At 38.9% G+C, this 25,294-nt stretch overlaps 1 protein-coding gene and 1 non-coding gene across 2 annotated transcripts; both read right to left on the bottom strand.

The window, feature by feature from the left end:
* Window positions 1-3,133: 3,133 nt before the first annotated feature.
* trnaq-cug (transfer RNA glutamine (anticodon CUG)) lies at window positions 3,134-3,205 on the bottom strand. Its single transcript has one exon. It is a non-coding gene; the product is annotated as a tRNA-Gln (tRNA).
* A 2,444-nt stretch (window positions 3,206-5,649) lies between these two features.
* LOC117391647 (calcium and integrin-binding family member 2-like) lies at window positions 5,650-24,537 on the bottom strand. Its single transcript, XM_033989511.2, has 6 exons — window positions 24,320-24,537; window positions 23,056-23,090; window positions 17,958-18,069; window positions 17,385-17,532; window positions 16,422-16,617; window positions 5,650-6,948 (listed from the first exon to the last, which is right to left on the bottom strand). The coding sequence occupies exons 1-6, from the start codon at window positions 24,368-24,370 to the stop codon at window positions 6,927-6,929; spliced, it is 564 nt and encodes a 187-aa protein (XP_033845402.1). The 5' UTR covers window positions 24,371-24,537; the 3' UTR covers window positions 5,650-6,926.
* Window positions 24,538-25,294: the final 757 nt, after the last annotated feature.

Here is a 25,294-nt window from a genome sequence, read left to right as displayed (position 1 = left end):
GCTCTACAAGGTCCTGGTATTTTTATTATTCAGCTATTGTGTCCGTAAATCTAGATATGAACATTAGTAACAGACAAATCAGGTGCCTCCTGCTAGCCTTAGCAACATGTTTGATTGACAGTGTAGCTAAGTGCCCACTCCCTGCTAAACCAGTGGTGTGGGCGGGAAGGGGTGTTACCTTCAACGGCCTTGCTCTGGATTTGCTCTTTGGTTGCTGTGATACTCACGGTCAGATTTCCAAATATGGAACTCAGCTCCGAATTGGCCCCTATAACTGCTAGCCTCAATGAGCTTCATTTGACCGGAGTCGAATGCTGTGGGTGATGTGACACTCATTTAGTCTACTTCTTTATACAGTCTATGAGTCCAACTCTGGTTCACCCTTAACAATAACGTCATAAACCTGGTGTGATGTGCAGTAGTTTCATTAACAGAATTGTGTTATGGCTGCGCTCTGACTGGTGAGTGACTTACAAACTAATTAAACATTTCATTACGTTTTTGGCGTATATACCATTTTCAAACATAAAAGGTAACATGGTGATCTAAATATGGTATGTGCTAGCACTGAATGGAATTAAAATACCTCCTCTGTAAAATGTACAAGCTATAATACAAAATCAGTTGGAAGAGCAGATGACGACTTGGTTAATAGTACCAAAAGGCTGTAGGGACAGATCACTGGAATAAGCAAAGAGTACTAACCCAACACGAGAGTCATAAAGATCAATGGAGGGAGGAAAAATGCTTTTGACAAGACAATAAAACCACATGTGGGTTTGGACACAGTATCAGTGTTATGTAAGTCAACAATAGACACTCTATATTCAAAGTTGCACTATGCAGCTTTTCTGATGGGGGTCAGCAATAAACTTATCTATCTTACATTTACTTCATTACCATATTTCTATTGCTAAAAAATGTCTAGAAAAATATACATTCTTTCTGTCAGCAGGGTTGCCTCTCCACACATCTGACCTGTAACTTGGTATGGTGGCATGAACTTGTCTCCATGGTGAAAGATGAGTTTAATGCCATGTTGTGGAACATGCTGGGCAAAGAAATAACATCTCCATAAAGAAAAGCAGGTGGCAGACCCTCGACTAGAAAAAGTTATAGAGTGCACCTTAAAATTCTTGATAGCATTGCACCAATAGCCTTAAAAAGCATTAGAGTAACTAATTTAAATCATTTCACATTGTCAACATTAAGCTTTTGTCACTTGTAAATATACTCACAATGGGAAGATGAACCAAAAGTTTTACTCAAGTAAGAGTACTGTTACTTTAATAAAAATGTTACTCAAGTAGAAGTACTGAAGGATTGTGTATAAGGCTAAGGACTAGCCACACTAAAACTGAGATGGGAAAAAGGGCTTTTAGATGTTTTGCTTCACAAAAAATGGAATACACTTCAAGGAAAAATAAAAGTGGATGCCTTGGTGATACAATCGCAATATAATAATCGGGTAATGAACTTTTTTACACACTCCTGCTCTTGTTTTTAATGTTTTATATGGACTTACATAATTATTTGTTTTGTTTTCTTTTTGTTTTGTATTTTAAACAGGGCACCCATGAAACAGACAGTCCAAACACTTTCATTGGGTTCCCCTCTATAAATAAAGAGAGAGAAAGAATCAAAGTTTAATCAACAAGATTGAGATTGTGGATTTTTTAATGGTCAGTGATCAGTTTGGATCTTTTTAATGGAGAGGTTTACAGGCAATGCACAAAAAAAAACATGTGCTTTAGAGTAGAGTTCAGACTGAAGGAAGATTTTTTTTTAATGGCAGTTATTAAAGGTCTTGTCTGTTTTGTTAATGTTCAGAAAATGTAATTGATCGTAAAGAAATCATAACTTTTTGTGTGTACTGGCTTTCAGGGTTGTAATATGTAGGCTCCTATTGTTATTCCAATCTCTGTCTCAGTTTGGGTACATTTGACCTGATCTGAACATGTACGTTTGTGCTGTATGTTTCATGTGAGTGCACTGACACCGGGAGGCCACTGAAGGTAATAAATGGGGGAAACTAATGATAATAATAAAAATAAGAATAACAACATCATCATTATCATCATCATCATCTACATTTTGGATTTTGTCATTAAATTGACTGATCTGTTAACCCTCAGGTTTATTTAAAGGAACACTATGACATTTTTCTGGTGGGTCAACCACCTTCTAGTCAACATGGAAATTTTTCCTGAAATGTTCCACAGTAATCATATCTGTCTCCATGGAGTCAAGCAGGCAAAGCATAAACATTTCAAGGAGTCAAGCAGTAAAAAGACTTCCACGTAAAAAGTTCCATAGTGTACCTTTAAATCATAGTACCTGCGCGCAAATCAATAAATATATTTAGGTCACAAAATAATGTTACTTACGACGGAGCGCCCGCATATATATATATATATATATATATATATATATATATATATATATATATATATATATATATATATATATATATATATATATATATATATATATATATGCGGGCGCTGCGAAAATAAAGTCGTAGCATTTCGACATTAAAGTCGTAATTTTACGAGAATAAAGTCGAAGCCAGAAAAAGTTGTAATATTACGAGAAAAAAGTCGTACTATTACGAGAATATAGGCTGCTGTGCGTGAATGAATGACTAGTGCGTTATGCGTTATGGAGAATTTGGAGCATTTTGTTCAGATAAACTTTCAACTGGGGTTTACGCAGGATGAAATACTGTGTCTTTTTAGCCCACCATCACCGCACTATCATCAGTATGAGTACTTTGAAGGGACACTGCAAGCATTTGAGTTTGTTTAGTTGGAGGAACCAGACAGATCTGGAAGAAATTGCTATATCTGAACAAAATGCTCCAAATTCTTCATAACACACTGGTAACTCATTCACGCACAGCAGCCTCATCAATAAAATACGACATTTTTCTCGTAATATTACGACTTTTTTCTCGTAAAATTGCGAGTTTAATGTCGAAATGCTACGACTTTATTCTCGTAGCGCCTGCATAATTTATTTGATTTAAGTGACCCTTATACTCCGTCGTAGTTACTCAAGTTTATTGCAATTAACTGTTTTAGTGACGGAGCATATATGTAGTGTTTGCTTTGAGAGAGGGGGGGAAAAAGCCAGGTTCCACCGAGATTTGAACTCGGATCGCTGGATTCAGAGTCCAGAGTGCTAACCATTACACCATGGAACCACGCGACAAAAACAGGAAGTCACGGCATTTAGAGCATGCGCAGCAACTACTTTATGTAAACGCGAGGCCATCAGTTCGTGGAAAAGAAAGGTTACTATTTCTTCATATAACATCATTGTTATTGCTATAAAATGTATTTTTAAAAATGTATATGGGCGGTATACCATGTTATTTTTGTCTATTGTTGAATAGGATTGGGAAAAAAACGTGTTTCTTGGTTCATGCAGTTTCATCTTTGTTCACTAGATGGCGGTGTAGCTCAATGTATTATTCTGAAATATTGAAATCTCGCAAAAATCCTTTCCCAGTATTCAAATTTATTTTAAATCGTCCTCAGCAGCATGTAATTTAATCTAGACCTACTCAATTTTACACACACTTATCACTACTTATTATTCTTGGGACAAAATAAAATAGAATAATATAAATATAGATTATAAAATATTCCTTTCTTATGCGTTTGTGTTTTAATTTCCCGCATTACCAAACCAAAGTGCCTGTTGTTTTGCACATAGACCCCTGAGAGGTTGAGTGGGAAGATGGCGACACAGTGAAACATAATGGCATTATTCTCATGTGACTGAAACATGAGATTTGTTCTGTTTTGGGACAATGGCTTTTAGACAGCTCCATCTGTGAGAGAAAGTGAATAATGTTTTTTCACCCTCAGTACATCATACATTATTTTCTTTTTAAAAAATTTAGTTTTGATCATTTTTATACAGACCGAAATATTGAATAATAATAATAATAATAATAATAATAATAATAATAATAATAATAATAAAGGGCCCATGACACAATTTTACAATAAGAACAGTGAAGTTATAGACCTACAACACAGTGTCATAGTGGGTAGAACTCTCGCCTCATATTGAGAAGGTCCAGGGTTTGATTACCATGCCGGGGGTAAAAAAACAGTTTGCATGTTCTGCCTGTGCCTAGTTCCATTACTGAAGAAGGATCCCCTGGGTGCCCACTGTGTTTGACATGTAGATCATGTTGAAGAATAATTATTATAATGTAGATTTTTTTTTTTTTTTTTTTTTTTGAAGAAATCATGAGGACTATAAGATCAGGGGAAGGGTGGCAAACCAAAAGTTAACAATAAAAAATAAACTAAAAATAAATGAATACATTAATTAATTAATGTGTAAACCATTATCTGGTCTATGCAATCAGAAGTTATAATATTCCCTATAATAGATGAGATTTAACAACATAAGTGCAATTCCCACTATTTATGCATGAGTTTCGGAATTATGAAGTTAGGACCATAGTCCTAACAATTAACAATTTAAAACTACTATATTCCGAATGGTCAGCTGTCCCCAAAAGCTGAAATCCATGAATAGATTGACTAGGTTTGTCCTAATTTGATGCTATTATCTGCATCATTAAACTGTATATATTTTGCTACGCAGGTGAATGTTTACACAGACTCTATCCATAGTGCGGTAACTTGTGCATGGCCCTTGCACACGGCCCTTGGTGACTGTAGAGGGCTGAGTCTCTGGGCTCAGTCTTGCTCAGTGATGCTGATGCAGCAGAGACACTGTTATCTCCACTCCGCTGCTCCTCACTTTAATCACGATGAATGTCTCTCACTTCAGCTCTGCAGAAACACACCCCCACACCAGAGCACATACTGGTCTGATCAGACCATTAAAAACTGCATTATGTAACTTTACTGGTGGAGAAACTTGCTTGTCTCCATGGATTTGCTATTGTCTGGAAAGGTCCACAGTATGTAATTTAGCTTACCGGTATTTCTCCAAGGACACAAGCATGTGACACTATTGGTGGTTTTCAGATTCTGTCATACAGATGGGGGCAAAGACCAGTGTTCCCTGCTTTTTACAATGTATTCTCCAATGGAATATCCAAAAGGTAAATTCACAAAGGTTGAACAGGATCATTTTGTTTGGTGACTAGAACAAGATAAGAACTCATAAATCATATATTACAGCAAAAATCTTAATTTTAACTATATTAATTGCAGATGCCCCCATTCTGTATTAAACGATACTGGCCAATAGAATGCTGCTATGCTGAAACCCAGATCAAGGGTAGTCAAAAGTATGAAAAATCTGATACTAATTGACACTAAACCCACTACTGAAACTAAATATTTATTTGTGCAGGTATTAATCTGATGATAATGATAGTAGAAGACCACATAGACTAGTATGGACCAAATAGGTATTAAGTATCAAGTCTGTTCCTTAGTATCAATGTTGAATTTGAAATTTTTGTATTGTAACAACAGTAGTCAGATCTGTGGAATCTGCTGAGGATGCCACACTGTGAAGCATTAATCGCAAAGCACAAACATCTCCACGGAAACAAGCAGATGGCACCAGAAGCTACATAAACTCGTAAATAGCACACACAATATGCCCACAAAAATAGTTAATAAAAAGCTTAGTGCATTACCAAAAACTGAGATAAAAGTTTTTATTTCATTCTTTGCCGTAGGACATTTTTGCTGTCTAAACGTCTTAAAGAGGCAGGAAAAGTTTTATCAAAGCCGACTCTACACTTCACCACATGAGCCCTTGAACTACAGGAGACTATGATTGTCTGAGGCACCGGTCACAACAACAACCACGAGTTTAACATGAAAAACTAGAGAAGCCATGTACACTGCAGAGGAGGAAGTCCATGCTGCTCCCATAGGATTGCATAGCTCTTATCTGTGTGGCCCTTTTGTGCTTTGAAAAGTAACAGGTTGCGTTCACGATATTTATTTTGATGTCATAATTTCAGATGGAGGGCAGTTGCCATGGGATCCAGAATGCACACTTCTCCAGTACTTTCTGAAGATGTGAATCTGGTCACCAGTAAATCTCCCTGAGTTCAGATGAGCGTATATGACAGGTGGATTAGCCAATCTGGGACACGCATTGGCCAGATCAAAACAAATATGGCTGCTTATGAGGCAAAAAGAAAGGCCAACAATGGCGGATTTCTGCAGAATCAGTGAGCAAAGGACTAAACTCTGTTAATCTTTCAAATTGTTCAAAATGATGAGTGACCAATGAGATGCTTCATTTCACATGTGCCACTGAAATAAACAAATCGGATTGAACGGCTATGTTTGAGCCTGGCTCGAGAGACAATGGAGGGAGTGGTGACCAGATTGATATCACTCCTTATAAAAGTACATATCAGATATTTTTCTGGACTTACCAGGCAAATTCATTTTGCTGCCCCCCATCTGTACTAAATATTACTGGCCTGTACAATGCTGTGATGTGTATGAATGAAGATTTTAGTTTTTGTTTCATGTGGATAATTACAGAGATATTAACCATAAACTAGCTCAAAACATATGCATTTTGACAGTTAAAAGAATATTGACCTGCCCTCCGGCTCAATTTGAAACCACGCTCTGTCGAATATTACAATGTCACATGAACGCAACCTATTATATCATAGTAAGGGGTTTTCTGTCAAGCACAAAACTCAGAAAATCCCAAGTAAAGTCCATTTTTGCTGCCTTGTCTTGTCCGTATCAGTTTTACAAAGCTTCTGACTTCTGCAGGTTAGCCCCATGGAGTTTCATCAGGTTTAAAGACGTCCATTTTGTAAAGTTTGGAGTGTTTGAAGAGAGCGTTTCATGCACAAATGTCTGTTTTGCTTGTCTTTGTGTGCTTTGTGGAGGCTCTCTGCAGACGGGAGTTCAGGACAGGCACTGCTAGGTTGGAGCAGGATCCTCTCAGATTCGTATGTGGAAGTTACTGTGGAACAAAGGACAAAACAACATGGTCAGAAACAAATTCAGCTTCTTGTTTCCTGTTTCTTTTCATTTTGAGGATTTTTCCATTCAGAAGTTATATTATTATTAGGCCCAAGCCTGGGACTCCGTCCCGGCGAGGGACTCATTAAAACCGCGTCCGAAACCCGTAAAATGGCAAAAATCAAGTAGTAAACCCGCCCTGACATGGCAGTGAGTAGTGTCAAAAATTAGAACTCGACGAGCTCTAATTGTCACAAAAGACCCTGAGAAAAAATATCGAAAGACGACTCGGTAGCGCCACCTCAAACTTTCATTTTCATGGGGCCAATGGGAGCCCGACTCGGAAAAAAGTCAACGTAAAAATCCGAAACTTACATCAAAAAATAGTACATGTCGGGACATGACAAAAATGATATTATGGCCCCGCCCTAAAATGTACAGGACGCCGGCCATATTGGATCAAACCCAGGAACGACAAAAGTGCACACCCTCACATTCAGGACATTTTCTCGCACAGTTTTCATCAGAAACACATCAAATTTAGCCAAATCCCACTAAACCCATGTGTGATTAAAGATTATCAATTACATTTTGATTATGACTTTGGGTGTGGTCAGGGTGAATTTTCAACAAAATCGCAAATTTTGGAATATTTCAAAAAAATATTTGTCTTTCACACATTTTTTGTTGGGAAAACGCTAATACAGCGTTTATGCACATTTGTGAGCTGAACGCAATGATATGCAAATCAAGGCACTCTCTCACAAAATGGCTCTCTAGCGCCCTCTTCAAATTTCATTTTCAAAAATTCATAGAAGACAATTGATTTGTTGTGGACGTGTGAAAAAATTCACAGGGGCCTTATTTGTGATGGGGCACAATGTGAGAAAGTCACATGACTGTAGCTGTTATGGTTTAGGAGAAAAATAATGGGTGGAAAATGCATTTCCATTCTTCTTCTTCTTCTTCTTCTTATTATTATTATTTTGGTCATGACTTTGAATCCACTTTTGACCCCCTGAACGTTAACGAAAAGTCAATTTTATTGGACCCAAAATTCAAGGTTGGTGAAAAATTTATTATTTTGATGTTCAAAAAAATTAATGTATCAAAATGACTCAATAGCGCCACCTCAAAATTTGAAATACATTGCGGCAATGAGAGACCTTTTTCATCGTAGACAAATGAAATTTGGTACAAACATAGAACATGTCAAGACAAGTAAAAAATTATATTATGACCCCACCCTAAACCCTACAGGAAGTCGGCCATTGTGGGCGGAACCTCATTTTTTCAAAATTTTACCTCTCACATTTGGATTTTTTGCGCCTTGGATTTTCATTCAACAAACTTGCAAATTGGTCAAAATGAACTAGACCCATGTGGGATTATAAGCAACTCTTTTGGAATTTTCTAAGTAATAAAATGTGGGTGTGGCCAGCCTGCAAAGAAAAAAGCCATTTTTAAAAGTTTTTAATTGCATGTAACTCACACAGTTAGTGTCCTACGTCCCGGCATGAATATACTTTTTTATTCAAAATGTTGATCTGAACACATAGATATACAATTTACACAGGTCAGACAATAAATAGCTCCACAGCGCCCCCTTGAACTTTTGAATTGGACCAAAAAAATTACTTTGACATAAACATTTGAAATTTGGCAAGGACATCCCTATTGCTATACTGACCAAAAAAGTCAATGACACCATACCTGTATTTTCAAAGGTGTTGCCATGGCAACGTCTGACATTTCTCATTGAAATACATGGGTTTTGGATAACTGGGATGAAAAATTATTACTTTGTCATAGACCATTGAAATTTGGTACACATATTCCTCTCATCATACTTAACAAAAAAGCCAATGAGAACATACCTCTATTTTCAACTATGTTGCCGTGGTAACATAATAAATGTGCCATTGAAATGAATGGGGTTCAAAGTACTGGACTTTGTTGTAGACTAAATAGATGCTCTACACTCATCAAACTATGGCCTAAAATTCAAGATTGGCAAAACAAGTTGTATTTTCATGTGGAAAAAAATTAACGTATCAAAATGACTCAATAGCGCCACCTCAAAATTTGAAATACATTACGGCAATGAGAGACCTTTTTCATCGTAGACTAATGAAATTTGGTACAAACATAGAACATTTCAAGACAAGTAAAAAATTATATTATGACCCCACCCTAAACCCTACAGGAAGTCTGCCATTGTGGGCGGAACCCCATTTTTCCAAAATTTTACCTCTCACATTTGGATTTTTTGCGCCTTGGATTTTCATTCAAGAAACTTGCAAATTGGTCAAAATGAACTAGACCCATGTGGGATTATATGGAACTGTCCTGGATTTTTCTACATCATAAAATGTGGGTGTGGCCACCAATCAAAGATAAAAGCAATATTTTGACATGTTAAAGTGAGCATAACTCACACATGCAGTGTCCTATTTCCCGGCATTAATATACATTTTGTTCAAAATCTTGATTTGAGTGAATAGATATGCAATTTACACATATCAAAGACTACATTGCTCCACAGCACCCCCTTGAAAATTTTAAATGGCATGTAAAAACATTACTTTGTCACAAACATTTGAAATTTGGCATGAACATCCCTATTCCTATACTGAACAAAAAAGTCAGTGACACCATACCTCTATTTTCAAAGGTGTTGCCATGGCAACGTCTGACATTTCTCATTGAAATACATGGGTTTTGGTTAACTGGGATGAAAAATTATTACTTTGTCATAGACCATGGAAATTTGGTACACATATTCCTCTCATCATACTGAACAAAAAAGCCAATGAAGATATACCTCTATTTCTAACCGTACAGGCGTGACAATGTCATAAATGCTCTCATTGGAATGAATGGAGTAGTATTACTCAGTTGCTGATTTTGGGGGGAGGAGCGATGAAAGCGGGAACGAAAGGCAGGATCTCCGCGGTGGCGTGTACCCCGCGGTCGCAAGGGGTGGCGAGGGCCTTTATCACTGCTTGCAGTTTTAATGTTTGTAATTATATTTGAATTAAAATAATCACTATGGCAATGGTCCTAACTGTTCAGCATTCTTAAACCCATGGAAATGTAGAAACAGCTGAACCCAACCAATAAGTTTTTCTTGATTATTGTGCCAGCCATGATTAAGAAGTGTTTTTCAGCACCATGGAGATGTAATTGCTTTGCCTATATTGTTCAGTAGTATGGTACTATATGTATCTCTCTAGCATTTATTCAAAACATTGAAAAGGCAAGGCAAGACAAGTTTATTTGTATAGCACAATTCGTACACAAGGTAATTCAAAGTGCTTTACAGAATAAGACAGACATTAAAAACACACAAATCAAAACATAAATAATCACAAATAATCATCATAAATTTACCATTAAAAGAGAAGAGTGCAGAATAAAAACCTTTCAGTCGTATGCACAGCTGAACAGAACTGTTTTGAGCCTGGATTTAAACATTGTCAAAGTAGAGGCCTGTCTCACATCTTCAGGAAGAAGGTTCCAGGTTTTAGCTACATAAAACTTAAATGCTGATTCCCCATGTTTAGTCCTGACTCTGGGCACCAGAGGAGGCCGGTCTCTGAAGTCCTCAGTGTGCGAGATGGTTCATATTGAACTAACATGTCGGAGATGTACTTTGGACCTAGGCCATGGAGAGACTTATACACACGCAGAGCTGCTTTAAAGTCTATTCTTTGAGCTACAGGAAGCCAGTGCAGAGACCTGAGCACAGGACTTATGTGCTCGTACTTCCTGGTTCTAGTCAGGACCCGAGCAGCAGCGTTCTGGATGTACTGCAGCTGTGTTAAGACTCGTTTGGAGAGGCCAGTGAGCAGGCCGTTACAGTAGTCTAACCTACTGGAGACAAATGCATGGATAAGTCTCTCTAAGTCTGGCTTTGACAGTATACCTTTGATTTTTGCAATGTTCTTTAGGTGGTAAAAAGCTGCAGATGTTATTGATTTGATGTGGCTGTTAAAGTTCAAGTCTGAGTCCATTATTACCCCTAGATTTCTAGCCTGAGTTGAAGGTTTTAGAGAGAGAGACTGGAGGTGACTGCTGACACTTTCTCTATGTTTCTGTGGGCCAAAGATGATGACTTCAGTCTTGTCTGAGTTTAGCAGAAGAAAGTTGTTGGATGCAGTGGCAGAATGAATCCACTGGTCCATATTCACCTGCTGCCAGTGAGACATAGATCTGAGTGTCATCTGCATAGTTGTGGTAGGACACATTATTGCTGCGTATTAACTGGCCTAATGGCAGCATGTAGAGATTGAAGAGCAGGGGTCCCAGGATTGAAACCTGGGGCACCCCACAGGTCAGGGACATTTTATCTGATATACATTTTCCAATTTCAACAAAGTACTCCCTGTTTTCTAAATAGGACTTGAACCAGTTTAGTACTGTACCAGAGATGCCCACCCAGTCCTCTAGTCTCTGTAAGAGAATCCCATGATCCACAGTGTCAAAGGCAGCACTCAGATCTAACAGGATCAAGACTGAGACTTTGCCTGCATCAGTGTTCAGGCGGATGTCATTTGTCACCTTGATACGAGCAGTCTCAGTGCTGTGGTGGGGTCTAAAACCTGATTGGAAGACATCAAAGGAGTTGTTAATTTCGAGGAAGCTAATAAGCTGTTGGTAAAAAAAAAATCAGGTCTACTGTCAAAACCAGACTTAGAGAGACTTATCTAGGCATTTGTCTCCAGTAAGTTAGACTACTGTAACAGCCTACTCACTGGCCTCTCCAAATCTGCGTTAAAACAGCTGCAGCACATCCAGAACGCTGCTGCTCAAGCCCTGACTAGGACCAGGAAGTACAAGCACATAAGTCCTGTGCTCAGGTCTCTGCACTGGCTTCCTGTAGCTCAGAAAGCTTTGTGCACAAGTCTCTCCATGACCTCTCCATCACACTCTGAGGACTTCAGGGACTGGCCTCCTGCAGGTACCCAGAGTCAGGACTAAATCAGGACTAAATCAGGACTAAACCAGGACTAAACCAGGACTAAACCAGGACTAAACCAGGACTAAACCAGGACTAAACATGGGGAATCAGCATTTCAGTTTTATGCAGCTATAAGATAGCAGACAGGTCACTACTTTGACATAGTTTAAATCCAGGCTCAAAGCGGTTCTGTTTAGCTGTGCATATGACTGAAAGGTTCTTATTTTGCACTCTTCACTTTTAATGTTCATTTCATGATTATTGTTTATGTTTTGATTTGTTGTTTGTGAATTTAATGTCTTTTGTATTCTGCAAAGCACTTTGAATTACTTTGTCCACAAATTGTGCTATACAGATAAACTTGCCTTATTTCATTGTCAATGTTTTTTGCCCTTTAAGAATAACATTATTCAATTCAATTCATTTTATTTTTGTAACGCCCAAAATCACAACAACAGTTGTCTCGAAGGGCGTTCATGTTTTGGTTGATGGGGGGAAACCAGAGGAAACCCATTCAGACACGGGGAGAAACATGCAAAACTCCACACAGAAAGGCCTGGGCGACCATTATTCTTAATGTAAGTGGGCTTGCCTCTGTATAGATCCTGTAATTTGTCCTGGTGATGTCACGCTTGTCTTCGTGAGGAAAGACAATGTTAATCCCAATCAGTGGAACATTCACTACAAAGGAATAACATTTTCCACAGAAACAAGAACTTAAAAATCTATTTAATTTTCATATGTGTTTTTTGTGGATCTGGTCTAATTAACAAAGGGACCAAAAAAGTAAACTTTGTGTTCTAAGTTCTGCCATTGTTTAAGTACTGGTCTGGTACCAAAAATATTGAATACAATTGAGCCCTCCTCTTGTCTGAAATGTAACAGTAAAATCAATGTTTTTCTCACTGTTGAAAATGATACTATAATTTTCCAGTTCAGTTTTATATTTCTAAACTTCACGAGTCTCATCTTTGGTGTGACTCATCGTTTTACTGGCAGCACGGCTCTATCGGGCCCTGCACACGCAATAACACAACCCATTCTGCTCCCCTCTCTTGTCTCTCCTCCCACTGTGTATCTCTCTCTTTCTCTCTCTCTCTCCTCTCTCCTCCCACTATACATCGCTCTCTCTTTCTCTCTCTCCTCTCCTCCCACTGTACTTTTCTCTCTTTATCTCCTCTGTGCTCCCACTATGCATCTTTCTCTCTTGCTCTCTCTTTCTCTCCCACTCACATCTGACTCTCTCTTTCTCCTCCAACTGTACATCTCTCTTTCTTCATTGTCCCACTATGCATCTCTCTCTGTTTTTTCTCTGTCCTCTCTCTCTTTCGGGCTCCTCTGTCCTCCCACTGTGCATCTCTCTCTCTCTCTCTCTCTCTCTCTCTCTCTCTCTCTCTCTCTCTCCCAACTGTCCTGGAACTTTCCCTTTCCTCTCTTTCTCCTCCCACTGTAATATCTCTCTCTCTTACTCTCCCTCTCCTCTCTCTGTTCTCCCACCTTCCCACTGTAATCTCTCTCTCCTCCCATTGAAAAGCTCTCTCCCTTTCCTCTCTTTCTCTTCCCACTGTAATCTTTCTCTCCTTCCACTGTAATCTCTCTCTTTCTCCTCCCACTGAAATCTCTCTCTCTCTTTCTCTCCCTCTCCTCTTTCTGTCCTCCCACCCTCCCACTGTAATCTCTCTCTCTCCTCCCATTGTAAATTTCTCTCCCTTTCCTCTCTTTCTATTCTCACTGTAATCTTTCTCTCCTTCCACTGTAATCTTTCTCTCCTTCCACTGTAATCTCTCTCTTTCTCCTCCCACTGTCCCTTCTCTCTCTCCCCCCTCTCTCTCCTCCCACTAAAATCTCTCTCTCTTTCTCTCCCTCTCCTCTGTCTGTCCTCCCACCCTCCCACTGTAATCTCTCTCTCTCTCTCTCTCCTCCCATTGTAAATCTCTCTCGCTTTCCTCTCTTTCTCTTCCCACTGTAATCTTTCTCTCCTTCCACTGTAATCTCTCTCTTTAACTTTCTATTTACATGGAATCTTGTTTTTGTAATAAAAACCTGAATGAAAGTTTAATTTCATACTGTGGAATATTCCTGGCAAAGCAACAACAACTCCATGGAGACAAGCAGTTGGCAGAGCTCCCACCAGACAAGTTACAGAGTGCACCTTTAATAATCAACTTTCATTCAGATTTTGCTCAGTGTTTGTCTGCATAAAAACACATCACTCTGACGAAATATAAAAGTCCACCAATTTACATTGGTTCCACATAGACTCGTGCACAGGTTATGGGAGCTTTACAGCCTCATAGTGAATTTGATGAATGGGGAGTGTAAAAAGAGTCAGATGGCACACCGCGCTTTGGGTTTATCTGTGAAGGCCCAGCGTCAGTAAAAACATAAATGAGACCTGCTCCACTGTGCTCACATGTAGAGGTAATGGAATTCACTATATCACAGGAATATAAAGGGCTTCTTAGGATTTTGAAATTCACAGGCAGACTACAGACACCACCACTTGTCTGCTCATATTCAGCAGAGCCCATGACAAAAACTAACTTTTGTGGCTTTCAAGATGTAAAAAATAAATAATATTGCAAAGTGTTACTGGTTCTGACAGTAACACTTCGCAAAATTCATATTAAATCAAATTTGTCAACAACAATAATTCAAAAATCTAACGGTTTTAAGAGCTTTGCATAGGTGTTCATATTTATTCTTTATTTAACCAGAATTATCCCACTGAGACTTGGAATCTCATACAGGAGAGTCTTGAAACCAGACACTAAAAGAACATGCAAACTCCACATAGAAAAACCCTAATCCATCCAAAAATCAAACCTGGGACCTAACACTAACTTCTCTGCCACTATATCATTACAGGAAAAAAAATAATGATTTTGAACTTCCTTCCTGATCACTTACAAAGCTCTCCATAACCAGGTCCCACCATACCTCCCTGACCTCCTCCAGCCCCACTTCTGCCTCCGATCAGCTCACTCCTACAGTCAAACCAACTGCAGCCCCAACATTCTGAAACTCATCAGAAACTCAGACTCACTAAACACCTTCAAAAACAGCTCAAACGTCACCTTTTCCTCATACACTCACCTGAAGGATTATTAGGAACACCATACTAATACAGTGTTTGACCCCCTTTTGCCTTCAGAACTGCCTTAATTCCACGTGGCATTGATTCAACAAGGTGCTGAAAGCATTCTTTAGAAATGTTGGCCCATATTGATAGGATAGCATCTTGCAGTTGATGGAGATTTGTGGGATGCACATCCAGGGCATGAAGCTCCCGTTCCACCACATCCCAAAGATGCTCTATTGGGTGGAGATCTGGTGACTGTGGGGGCCATTGTAGTACATTGAACTCATTGTCATGTTCAGGAAACCAATTTGAAATGATTGAAGCTTTATGACATGGTGCATTATCCTGCTGGAAGTAGCCATCAGAGGATGGGTACATGGTGGTCATGAAGGGATGGACATGGTCAGAAACAATGTTCAGGTAGCCCGTGGCATTTAAATGATGCCCAATTGGCACTAAGGGACCTTAAGTGTGCCAAGAAAACATCCCCCACACCATTACACCACCACCACCAGCCTGCACAGTGGTAACAAGGCATGATGGATCCATGTTCTCATTCTGTTTATGCCAAATTCTGACTCTACCATTTGAATGTCTCAACAGAAATTGAAACTCATCAGACCAGGCAACATTTTTCCAGTCTTCAACTGTCCAATTTTGGTGAGCTCGTGCAAATTGTAGCCTCTTTTTCCTATTTGTAGTGGAGATGAGTGGTACCCGGTGGGGTCTACTGTTGTAGCCCATCCGCCTCAAGGTTGCGCATGTTGTGGCTTCACAAATGCTTTGCTGCATTCCTTGCTTGTAACGAGTGGTTATTTCAGTCAATGTTGCTCTTCTATCAGCTTGAATCACTCGGCCCATTCTCCTCTGCCCTCTAACATCAACAAGGGATTTTTTTCCCTTCTCATACCATTCTTTGTAAACCCTAGAAATGGTTGTGCGTGAAAATCCCAGTAACTGAGCAGATTGTGAAATACTCAGATTGGCCCATCTGGCACCAACAACCATGCCACGCTCAAAATTGCTTAAATCACCTTTCTTTCCCATTCTGACATTCAGTTTGGAGTTCAGGAGATTGTCTTGACCAGGACCACACCCCTAAATGCATTGAAGCAACTGCCATGTGATTGGTTGATTAGATAATTGCATTGAGGAGAAATTGAACAGTTGTTCCTAATAATCCTTTAGGTGAGTGTATGTTATAACCCCCACAAATGACTGCTTCCTCACTACTTGTTTTCACTTGTCCTGTCCTTTGTTTGGTGTTAAACTACTGTGAAGAGTCTTGAGTTACAGTGAAAAGCACTAAACCTCTAAAACCTATATTATTACAACTGGTGCTTAAGTGATCTGCTATCTTTGTTTACACAAACAGCATCATTATCTTGAGTCCATGCTCTGAAGTGCCTTGTGTATAAACCAGTGGTACCTGAGGAAGTCTGGAGCTTTAGAGATCATATTTTCGAAGTCGCTGAAGGAGAGTTTAGCGTCTCCGTCCAGATCGGCCTCCTCTATGACCTTGTCACAGACCAGAGACACCTCCTCTGCACTCAGCTCGCCTTTGGTCAGCTTCACCAGGGTCTGATGAAGGTCCTCTTTACATATGAAGTTATCACGATTATAGTCTGAAACATAAGAGGAGACTTAAGATGTCTGTGTAATCCCTCAATCAAACAAAGAGAACAATCAGGGTATGTTAATAAGAGACAGATGACTCAGTCGAGGCATGAACAATAGGGCAGACATGTTCAAAGTATGACCCAGAGGCCAAATATGCACCCCAGCCTTCCTGGTGAATTAGGCCATATTTCCTTAAGCAGTACCTTTCACTGCACATTTTTGCAAATCTAAATTGATGAAGCAAATATTAAATATTGTGTCTTCTGTTGAGGATCTAAGCATGAATAAAAGTTTGGTGGCTCAGTGTAATCTGTTATAATGCATGTATTTGCATTTGTATTTCATTTATTCCCCATACTGACTGTCAGTCCATGGCCTTCCATTGGCCCTCCCCTTCATCTGTGTTTTGATACCCCTGATTGGAAAAGTTTGAACAACCATGCCTTAGGGTCATTTAATGGATTGAACTAATAACAGATTATCCTCATCACACTCACACTCACACTAGCACAAACAAACTCCAGCCCGGTGATGTCATCATGTAGCGATGTTTATTTACATGCCACACTGCTAACACTGAAGCCTGAAGCATTGCTGACGTAATGAGGCAGATATGAGTCCTGCTGTGTCAGTTATACTGTTGATTATGATGCATTTAGAACACAAAGCCACTCATCTCACAATATATTTCTCCAACCACGTCATATCCAGCTTGTAAAATACTGAATCTTTTATCTCTTTTAAAATTCCATCTCAGCAGTCTGGTTCTTACCATAGATCTTGAACGCATAGATGGTCTTGAGTTCTCTGGGTGAGGCCTCACACAGAACAGAAAACATGTCCACAAAGTCATTAAAGCTCTGGTTTCCCTCTCCGTCTTCTGAGAACGTCTCCACTATCCGGTCTCGAAAAGGATTCTCCTGAAAACACAGAAACAACACGTTTAAACAGAGACTAAGACTCTGCCACTTTAAAATGCACTATGTAAGTTTATATGTGAAAGCTTAGTGTCTTCAGATATTTCACCTGGAATGTTCCACACAATGGCATAACATTTGGCAATCTCCATGGAGACTAAAGCAAGTATTTTTTGGCAATACACACACACATAAGACTGAATAAATGAAAGTTCAATGCCATACTGTGGAACATTTTAGAAAAGAAAAGTTAGATAGTGAATTTGGGAGATTTGCACTTTGTGATGGGCTTTTGTAATACATAAACACAAGGCTTCAGGTTACAAATTACAGGTTTGAATACAGTGTGAAATAACAATGCATAGGAGGAGACGTGATGTAGAATACTGATCAGAACATACCAGAGGAGCTGCAGTATTTAGTGTTACCTTAAGCTCAGGCATAGTGACGATCAGAGCCAGGGGTACTCTGATGTCAGGGCCGTTGGTGTAATCCAGAGGGACTAAGTGTGGAGCCAGCTCTCGGTATCTGCCATGTAGCCTACAACACACAACACACACAGAGGTGGACTGTGAAATATTTGAGAAAATCATACATGTAATTGTTTTACTTTTAGTCCATGTCCATGTAGTATGTCTAAAGAAGCATAGGCACAAAAACAGCACTGCTCACATCTAGGGAGAATCCAAATCTCACAGTAGGCCTATATAAGATAAGAAAACCTTTATTTGTCCCACAGTAAGGAAATTTCAGTCTTGCAACGCAAAGTACAACAGAAGAAATATGCAGTAAAATATCAAGATCGGTAAATCTAATCTAATTTACATTAAACTATCTTATAATATTGTGATGGTGTGTAGGGAGCATTGTAGAAAGTTTGTAGTTTTTCTGAGAGTGCTCCACAGTATGGCATTTCATTCATGGAGACAAGCAAGTGATGCTGTTACAAGTCTTGTCTGTGGAGAAGTCACCCTGCTCACAGTAAGAGTGCATGTATTTTTTTAACAATACAAACTTTGGTAATTGAATAAATGATAAGTTATAGATAAGTATAGATAAGTTTAATGTCATACTGTGGAACATTCAAGACAACTGGAACAGCAAGATCTCTAAGGAGAAAAGTTGCAAATGTTAGTTATTCTTTTTGTTTTGACAATAACCATTTATCAATCACTCTGTACTACTGACATACGCTACAAGCCTAAATCGTCCATTAGCATCACTGTAGAGCGGTGTGCAGCGGAGTGGAAGCATTCACTAATAGACTTGAACAAACGTTAGCCAAAAGAGTGGAAAAAACACAGGGCTGATTTACACAGGGAAATGTAGGAATAACCTGAACCAGCAACACTGCAACAGCTAATGCTCATTATAAAACCATAAGCGTAAATAATGAGCATAAATCTGTAGCTTTCATAGAGGAACCGTGACCTACTGTAGTCTGCAGCTGAACAAATGGAGCCCGGGCACAGAGGAGGAGCTTTACAGGGCTTTAATTGGACCTGGAGGCAGTTTGAGTCATAGATCACCAGAACAGGAGGAACAGTGGGAGGGTAATGAGAGTGGGGGTTGCCGATGTTGACTACAGTGAGTATCTTGATAGTGTTTTGCAATAATTTGATAACAATATTCAGTATTTTTAAGTGGGACTGAACACATAAATTCTGCCCACAACCACATTGCACATTGCTGCTAAACTGGCCAGTACTTGGAGGGCTAAAAGGGAGAGTCAGGGGGCAGGAGGGGCGAGGTCTGGACCATAGACTGTGTATATAAATGGACATGGCTAACGTGCTAGCTGCCACATTCCAGATACAAAGTGATCATGAGCATGCTTCCGGCTCCATTGACTGTGGCTCCAATTCACTTTACATTGAAAAACTGTCAGCCCTTTCTCTGTAATTCCTGCAGTGAGTGTCATCATTTTGGTCTTAAAATGTTTGTATTAACCCGCTCTACATAACCTGGCATTTTTATTTCGCTATTCTGTCCATAAATCAAGATATGAACATTAATAACAGACAAATCAGGCACTTTCTTTCCCTGAGGTCGCTCCTGCTAGTGTTAGTACAGGTTTGATTGACAGCGTTGCTAAGCACTTGCTCCTTGCGAAACCAGCAGCACGGGCGGAAAGGGGCATTACCTTCAACAACCTTGCTCCGATTAGCTCTTTGGTTGCTATAATAGTTGGGATCGGAATTCCAAATATGGAACTTGGCTCCAAATTTGCCGCTATAATTGCTAGCCTCGATGAGCTTCATTTGACTGGAGCTGAACGCTGTGGGTGATGTCACACTCACTTAGTCCACTTCTTTATACAGTCTTTATACATATAAGGAACAGTGTGATTGGTGTAACAGGTAGAATTCAAACTCCACCCTTGCAGCCAGTTCTTTGAAATCAGAAACACCTGGCTGTAATCAGGGCAGTCCTGTGTAATGTCACATAGTACTTGAAATTGCAGTGGCCACCGGAGGCAGCACAAAATCAGTTGTTTTTTACATTTGCAAATTTACCTAATTTGCACTAAAATTACCAAAAGGACTAGGTATTAAAAGACCATATATACAGTGGCAAAAATCAATCACAAAAGTGCAGAAATATCTCCTTGTCCTTATTTGTTTGAGTGATTACAAGTTTCAAGAGAAAGTGCTGCAATTAAAGTAGCAACTTTTTGGATTGAAGATCTGCCACCTTGTCTCCATGGATATGTTTTTGCTTTTCTGAGAATACTCCAAAGTATAGCATTTAACTTATTTATCTCCATGGAGACAAACAGGTGACACCACCAGGTTATAGGTCAGCTCTGTAGAGAGGTGACCCTCACAGTAAGAATGGATGCTTTTCCATGTATTTTTTGAGCAACAGCAATTAAATGCAAAATAGATTAGCTTAATGCCATACAGTGGAACACTGACAAAGCTATAAGATCCCCCAAATGCACTCTTCATTGGAAAAGTTACATAGTGCACCTTTAAAATGGTGTGGGCAGTGTTGGAAAAATACTGCATTAATGAATGTATTTTGTAACGTATTCCCTTACATGGCCCAATCAGAGTACTGCATTCTGAATACTTGGAATACTTTCAAATGGAGTTGCATTATATTATAGAGTAAGAAACATGACTTATGATTAAAACTGCATAATAAACAGTGCAACAAACATAATGCCTTTATTTATGACTGATTACAGAAGGAAAAATCACACCTGCCTCACCACAAGAGCAGTGGTTTATAATATTCGCACTATTGCCATTCGGGTTTGAAACCTGCATTATTATTCCTTTGATTTTAGAAAAGTAACTGTATTCTGGATTCCACCACATGAAAAAGTAACTGCACCACAGCTGTGCCTGTGTCTTTCTTAATACCATGATCCTGTCTCAACTGTCGTACTGCACTACTGTCACCTTAAAACGAGCGGCTCTACAATCGTGATTACAAAAGTTTAGACAAAAAGCCCAGAGCCCAGATTTGAACACTGTTCTATTTTATCAAAGCATAACAATTTAAACTTTGATAATTTCTATAATTTGTATTATGTAAAACTCATCTTTAAATGTTTGAATGGACTGGCTCCTGAACCACCCTGTACATTTGTAAAACTATCCACAGGGTCCACATGAGCCACACCACAGCGGACTGTAGGGCCACAATATAGGGGGACTATAGGGCCACAGCACAAGGGGATTATAGAGCCATAGAGTGACAGCACAGGGGCACTAAAGAGTCACAGCACAGGGGGACTATAGAGCCACAGCACCGGGGGATTATAGAGCCACAGCACAGGGGGATTATAGAGCCACAGCATAGGGGGATTAAAGAGACATGGAGCCACAGCACAGGGGGACTATAGAGCCACAGCACAGGGGGATTAGAGAGCTGCAGCACAGGGGGACTATAAAGCCACAGCACAGGGGGATTAGAGAGCTGCAGCACAGGGGGACTATAAAGCCACAGCACAGGGGGATTAGAGAGCTGCAGCACAGGGGGACTATAAAGCCACAGCACAGGGGGATTAAAGAGCCATAGAGCCACAGCACAGGGGGACTATAGAGTCACAGCACAGGGGGACTATAGAGCCACAGCACAGGGGGACTAGAGAGCCACAGCCCCAGGGGACTATGGAGCCACAGCACAGGGGGACTATAAAGCCACAGCACAAGGGGATTATAGAGCCACAGCACAGGGGGATTATAGAGCCACAGCACAGGGGGACTGGAGAGTATGGGGGGGGCAGGGGGAGAGAGGGAGAATATGGGGGTGCAGGGGGAGAGAGAAGGAAAAGGAGAGAGAGAATATGAGGGGGGAGAGAGAAAGTATGAGGGGAAGGCAGGGGAAGAGAGGGGGAGAGGGAGAGAAAGAGTATGAGGAGAAGGCAAGGGGGAGAGAGGAGGCTGAGAAAGAGTAAAATATGAGTCTGTGAGAGTAGCAGTAGCTAAATCTGGTACAAATTGTCTCTTCTTTTGTAAGATTAATGAATTTGTACATGGCCCCTGACAAATAAAGTATAAATAAAGAAAGTTTGTAAGTGTGTGATACTCTTGACAAATTCACTGTAGGTATTGCTTTTCCACATATAATCCTGCTGCTTTTTAATGAAATTTGAACAGTTTTTAAAGCCCTTCTGGGACTGGTGTTGTGAATTAACCGAGGGTATAAACACTGTGATACCTGCATCAGATTACTGAACAGTTAACAGTTGTTGTATCTGTCCCTATTCAAATAAATTATAAATATATATTTAAAAAAAAAAAAAAAATACAATACTCATAATTTGCATTCTGAAGATGTATTTTCAGTACATGTATTCAGTTACTTCCCAACATCAGGAGTTGCAGGAGTAGTAATATTAGTTTAACACTACAGTAACCTCATGGGAAGGGAAAAATACCTAATCGCAATTGGACAAAATTAAACCTCAATAACAGAATAATAAGACCACCTTTGTCATTTGAAAATAAGCTGTTGCAGATCAAAATCACAGTTTTATTGGCAGTCAGTGAACTACATTCACAAACAGGAACTGGCTTGGACGTTATGGTGCAATGTTAAACAAATAATAATAATATAATCTATGATGAAAATAGGGGCATGCAGTAAAATACGATAAAAATAAATAAATAAATAAATAAAAAATACAATATAAAAAGTATGGGTAGTGTAACAGTGCAATAATGTAAACCAGCAATAATCAGTGCTGGATTGATTTGCTGGGTTTCAGATGACAACACACCATTCAATATGTAATTAATATAGTTATAACTCAACATTTGTGAATTTACCTTTTGGATATTTCATGGCAAAGTACAATGTTATCAGTAGGGAAATCTGTCTCTTGCCCCCATGAGTGTATGATATCAACACATTCTAAAATGGGGAAACTACCAATATAGTTAAAAAGCAGACCTGTAAAAGCTCATGTTTACATTCACACAACCAGCATCCTGCAACTGAACCAAAGTAAATAAGGATGTGCATGTCAAAGTGCACACAGTTGAAATGAGAGTGAATGTTATAACTCACCTTAAAATTTCTTTCCGGGTGAAAAAAGTGCAGTCCTGAAAAAAATAAAACAAAACACAAAAATCTTTGCATAAGTGAAACCCGATCATGTTCTATATGTTACAAATCAGAAGTGAGACGATATCCACTTTAGTTTACATCCTTTGTACTTTTGTCATGATAATTACTTACATCAATTACATCAACGTATTGTCCAATTAATGAAATATGGAACAATATATTTATCATGTGTGCATTTCTTTGTTTGTAATACTGTAACAGTTGAGCTGTAGACCCAAGCCCAACCCAATCAAATCATTAATAATGCTAACTAACTAGACCTGCCACCATAACACATTTTGAAACACAATATATTGCTACAAAGATATAAAGCAATAAACATTAATATTGAAACTACTTTAGGTCACTGATACAATAAAAAATAATGCAAGAAAAACCCAATAAACCATTTTTAAATAGACAGTACCATTACGTGGCATGAGTTGCATTAATAGCAGAATGAAGCAAGAATAATTAGCCACAAGAGTTACTTTTTCAACCCTCTATAGGTCAAATCCTATTCTAATACAACAAAAACACCCAAAATATCCACACTTTTACAAAAACATTGCACACGCAGTACATTTTGAACCCAGAAATATATTGTTCCAGCTTTTAAATATTGAAGGATGAAGTCAGTATAGTAATTATCGTGACAGGTCTATAACTAACCACTTAAAGCCACAATATGTAACTTTTTAGACAACATAGACGAAATAAAAGCATGCTTGGTTTGTTTCATTTTGGTTGCGTTAAGTGCATGGCATTATCCTGCTTTAGGATTTGTGTCAAGAACATAAGTAGTTTCTATTGCACTTTACAATTTAAATTATTATCATAACAGGTCTATTATTTTAACGACTTTTCAAAAAACAGATATTCACAACAGAATATCCCTTCAAGGCAACCATAATTATTGATAAAATGTTCTTTTTCTTCATATTGACAAAGCCTATTTTGTACTTTCAAATGATTACACTTGGCACTAAAAACAGCTGTTGAAATCACTTATTGTGCAAAACCCTATGATATTAGACCCTATTCACCTGCTAAATACTCTAAAGACCCTTTCCGTTGAATTGGTATTATGTAACTTAAAATGTGATGATACTTCCATTCTCACATCCCTCTCTATGTACAATTATTATTAGATTATGAGCAAACTGATGCTAAAATAATTTATACCGAACCAATATATTTTAACATGATTGGGGGGTAGCAATACCTGGAACGCCTCCAGTTGCTCATCGGTGAAGGTTGTCTGCTTGTTGCCCATCCTCGTCGACTGGCCCCGGCTCCAAGCAGATGCATCACACTGGAAGTTCCGCAAAAAACATCAAAAGCAACAAAATATCCGCTTTAATCCGAGTAAACAGCGTCAGAAAAAGCCTAGATCCACCCTCATATTTGCATCGTGTTTGATTTTAGTGCAAACCAGCGCTGGGGAAAAGGTGGGTTTTCGCGCAGTTGCAGAGGAGGAGGTGAAGACAGCAGCGAGGGACGTTCACAGGCCAGGATGGAGAGTGGGAAAAGAGAGGAGTTTCAAATGTTTACGACAGCAGTGGGTGTGGAAAGAGAGGTATTACGCTGTGGAGAATTTGAGAATAAAGGTTAAAGAATAGGCTAACAACAATTGTAGCTATTTTTGTTATGGCTACTATTAATTTAAGCATGAATAAAATGGACTAATATGGATAAAACTATTATTAATATTAAATTAAGTTAATCAAAAAAGTGATTAGGCTATCATTTATTTTTTCCCGATGTTCTTGAACGCATACTAAAGGTGAGGGATGTTGCGGTGCTGCTCATGCAGTTCCAACTTCAGTCACAAGAGGAAGACAAATGTCATATTTTCACTACCACAAGTTTGCAAATAAAAATAAAACTAATGCAATTAAGTCCAGTTAACGAATTGTGTTCATTCATTCATTCATTCGTACGTACGTTGTCTGGCATTGCAATTGTATATTTAACCTAAAATCAGGTACTAATAAGGTACTATTTATATTTATACGAGGATATAAAGAAAATATTGGTTCTCATCATGAAAAAAGACAATTATTGCCATAATATTTTCTATGATATTTTTCTATATTACCCTCTCAAATATATTGTATTTCCAAGGTCTAAATCAAACACCAAATAAGTTAAAATAATTGGTGGAAAAAGAGATCTGGCAACCGAGTAGCGTCACAGA

The sequence above is a fragment of the Periophthalmus magnuspinnatus genome, chromosome 3 (assembly GCF_009829125.3).
Source record: "Periophthalmus magnuspinnatus isolate fPerMag1 chromosome 3, fPerMag1.2.pri, whole genome shotgun sequence".
NCBI lineage: Eukaryota > Metazoa > Chordata > Actinopteri > Gobiiformes > Gobiidae > Periophthalmus > Periophthalmus magnuspinnatus.
Note: the sequence above shows the minus strand (reverse complement) of the source record. Positions and strands in the feature narration are given on the sequence as shown.

Bases quoted from the DNA above. Each gene is read 5' to 3' on its own strand.
- LOC117391647 (XM_033989511.2), bottom strand. From the start codon at position 24,370: ATGGGCAACAAGCAGACAACCTTCACCGATGAGCAACTGGAGGCGTTC. The intron at 18,070-23,055 runs GTGAGTTATAAC...TGTGTGTTGTAG, and splicing joins ACCCGGAAAGAAATTTTAAG to GCTACATGGCAGATACCGAG. The intron at 6,949-16,421 runs GTACCACTGGTT...TTTGTTCCACAG, and splicing joins AAAGCTCCAGACTTCCTCAG to TAACTTCCACATACGAATCT.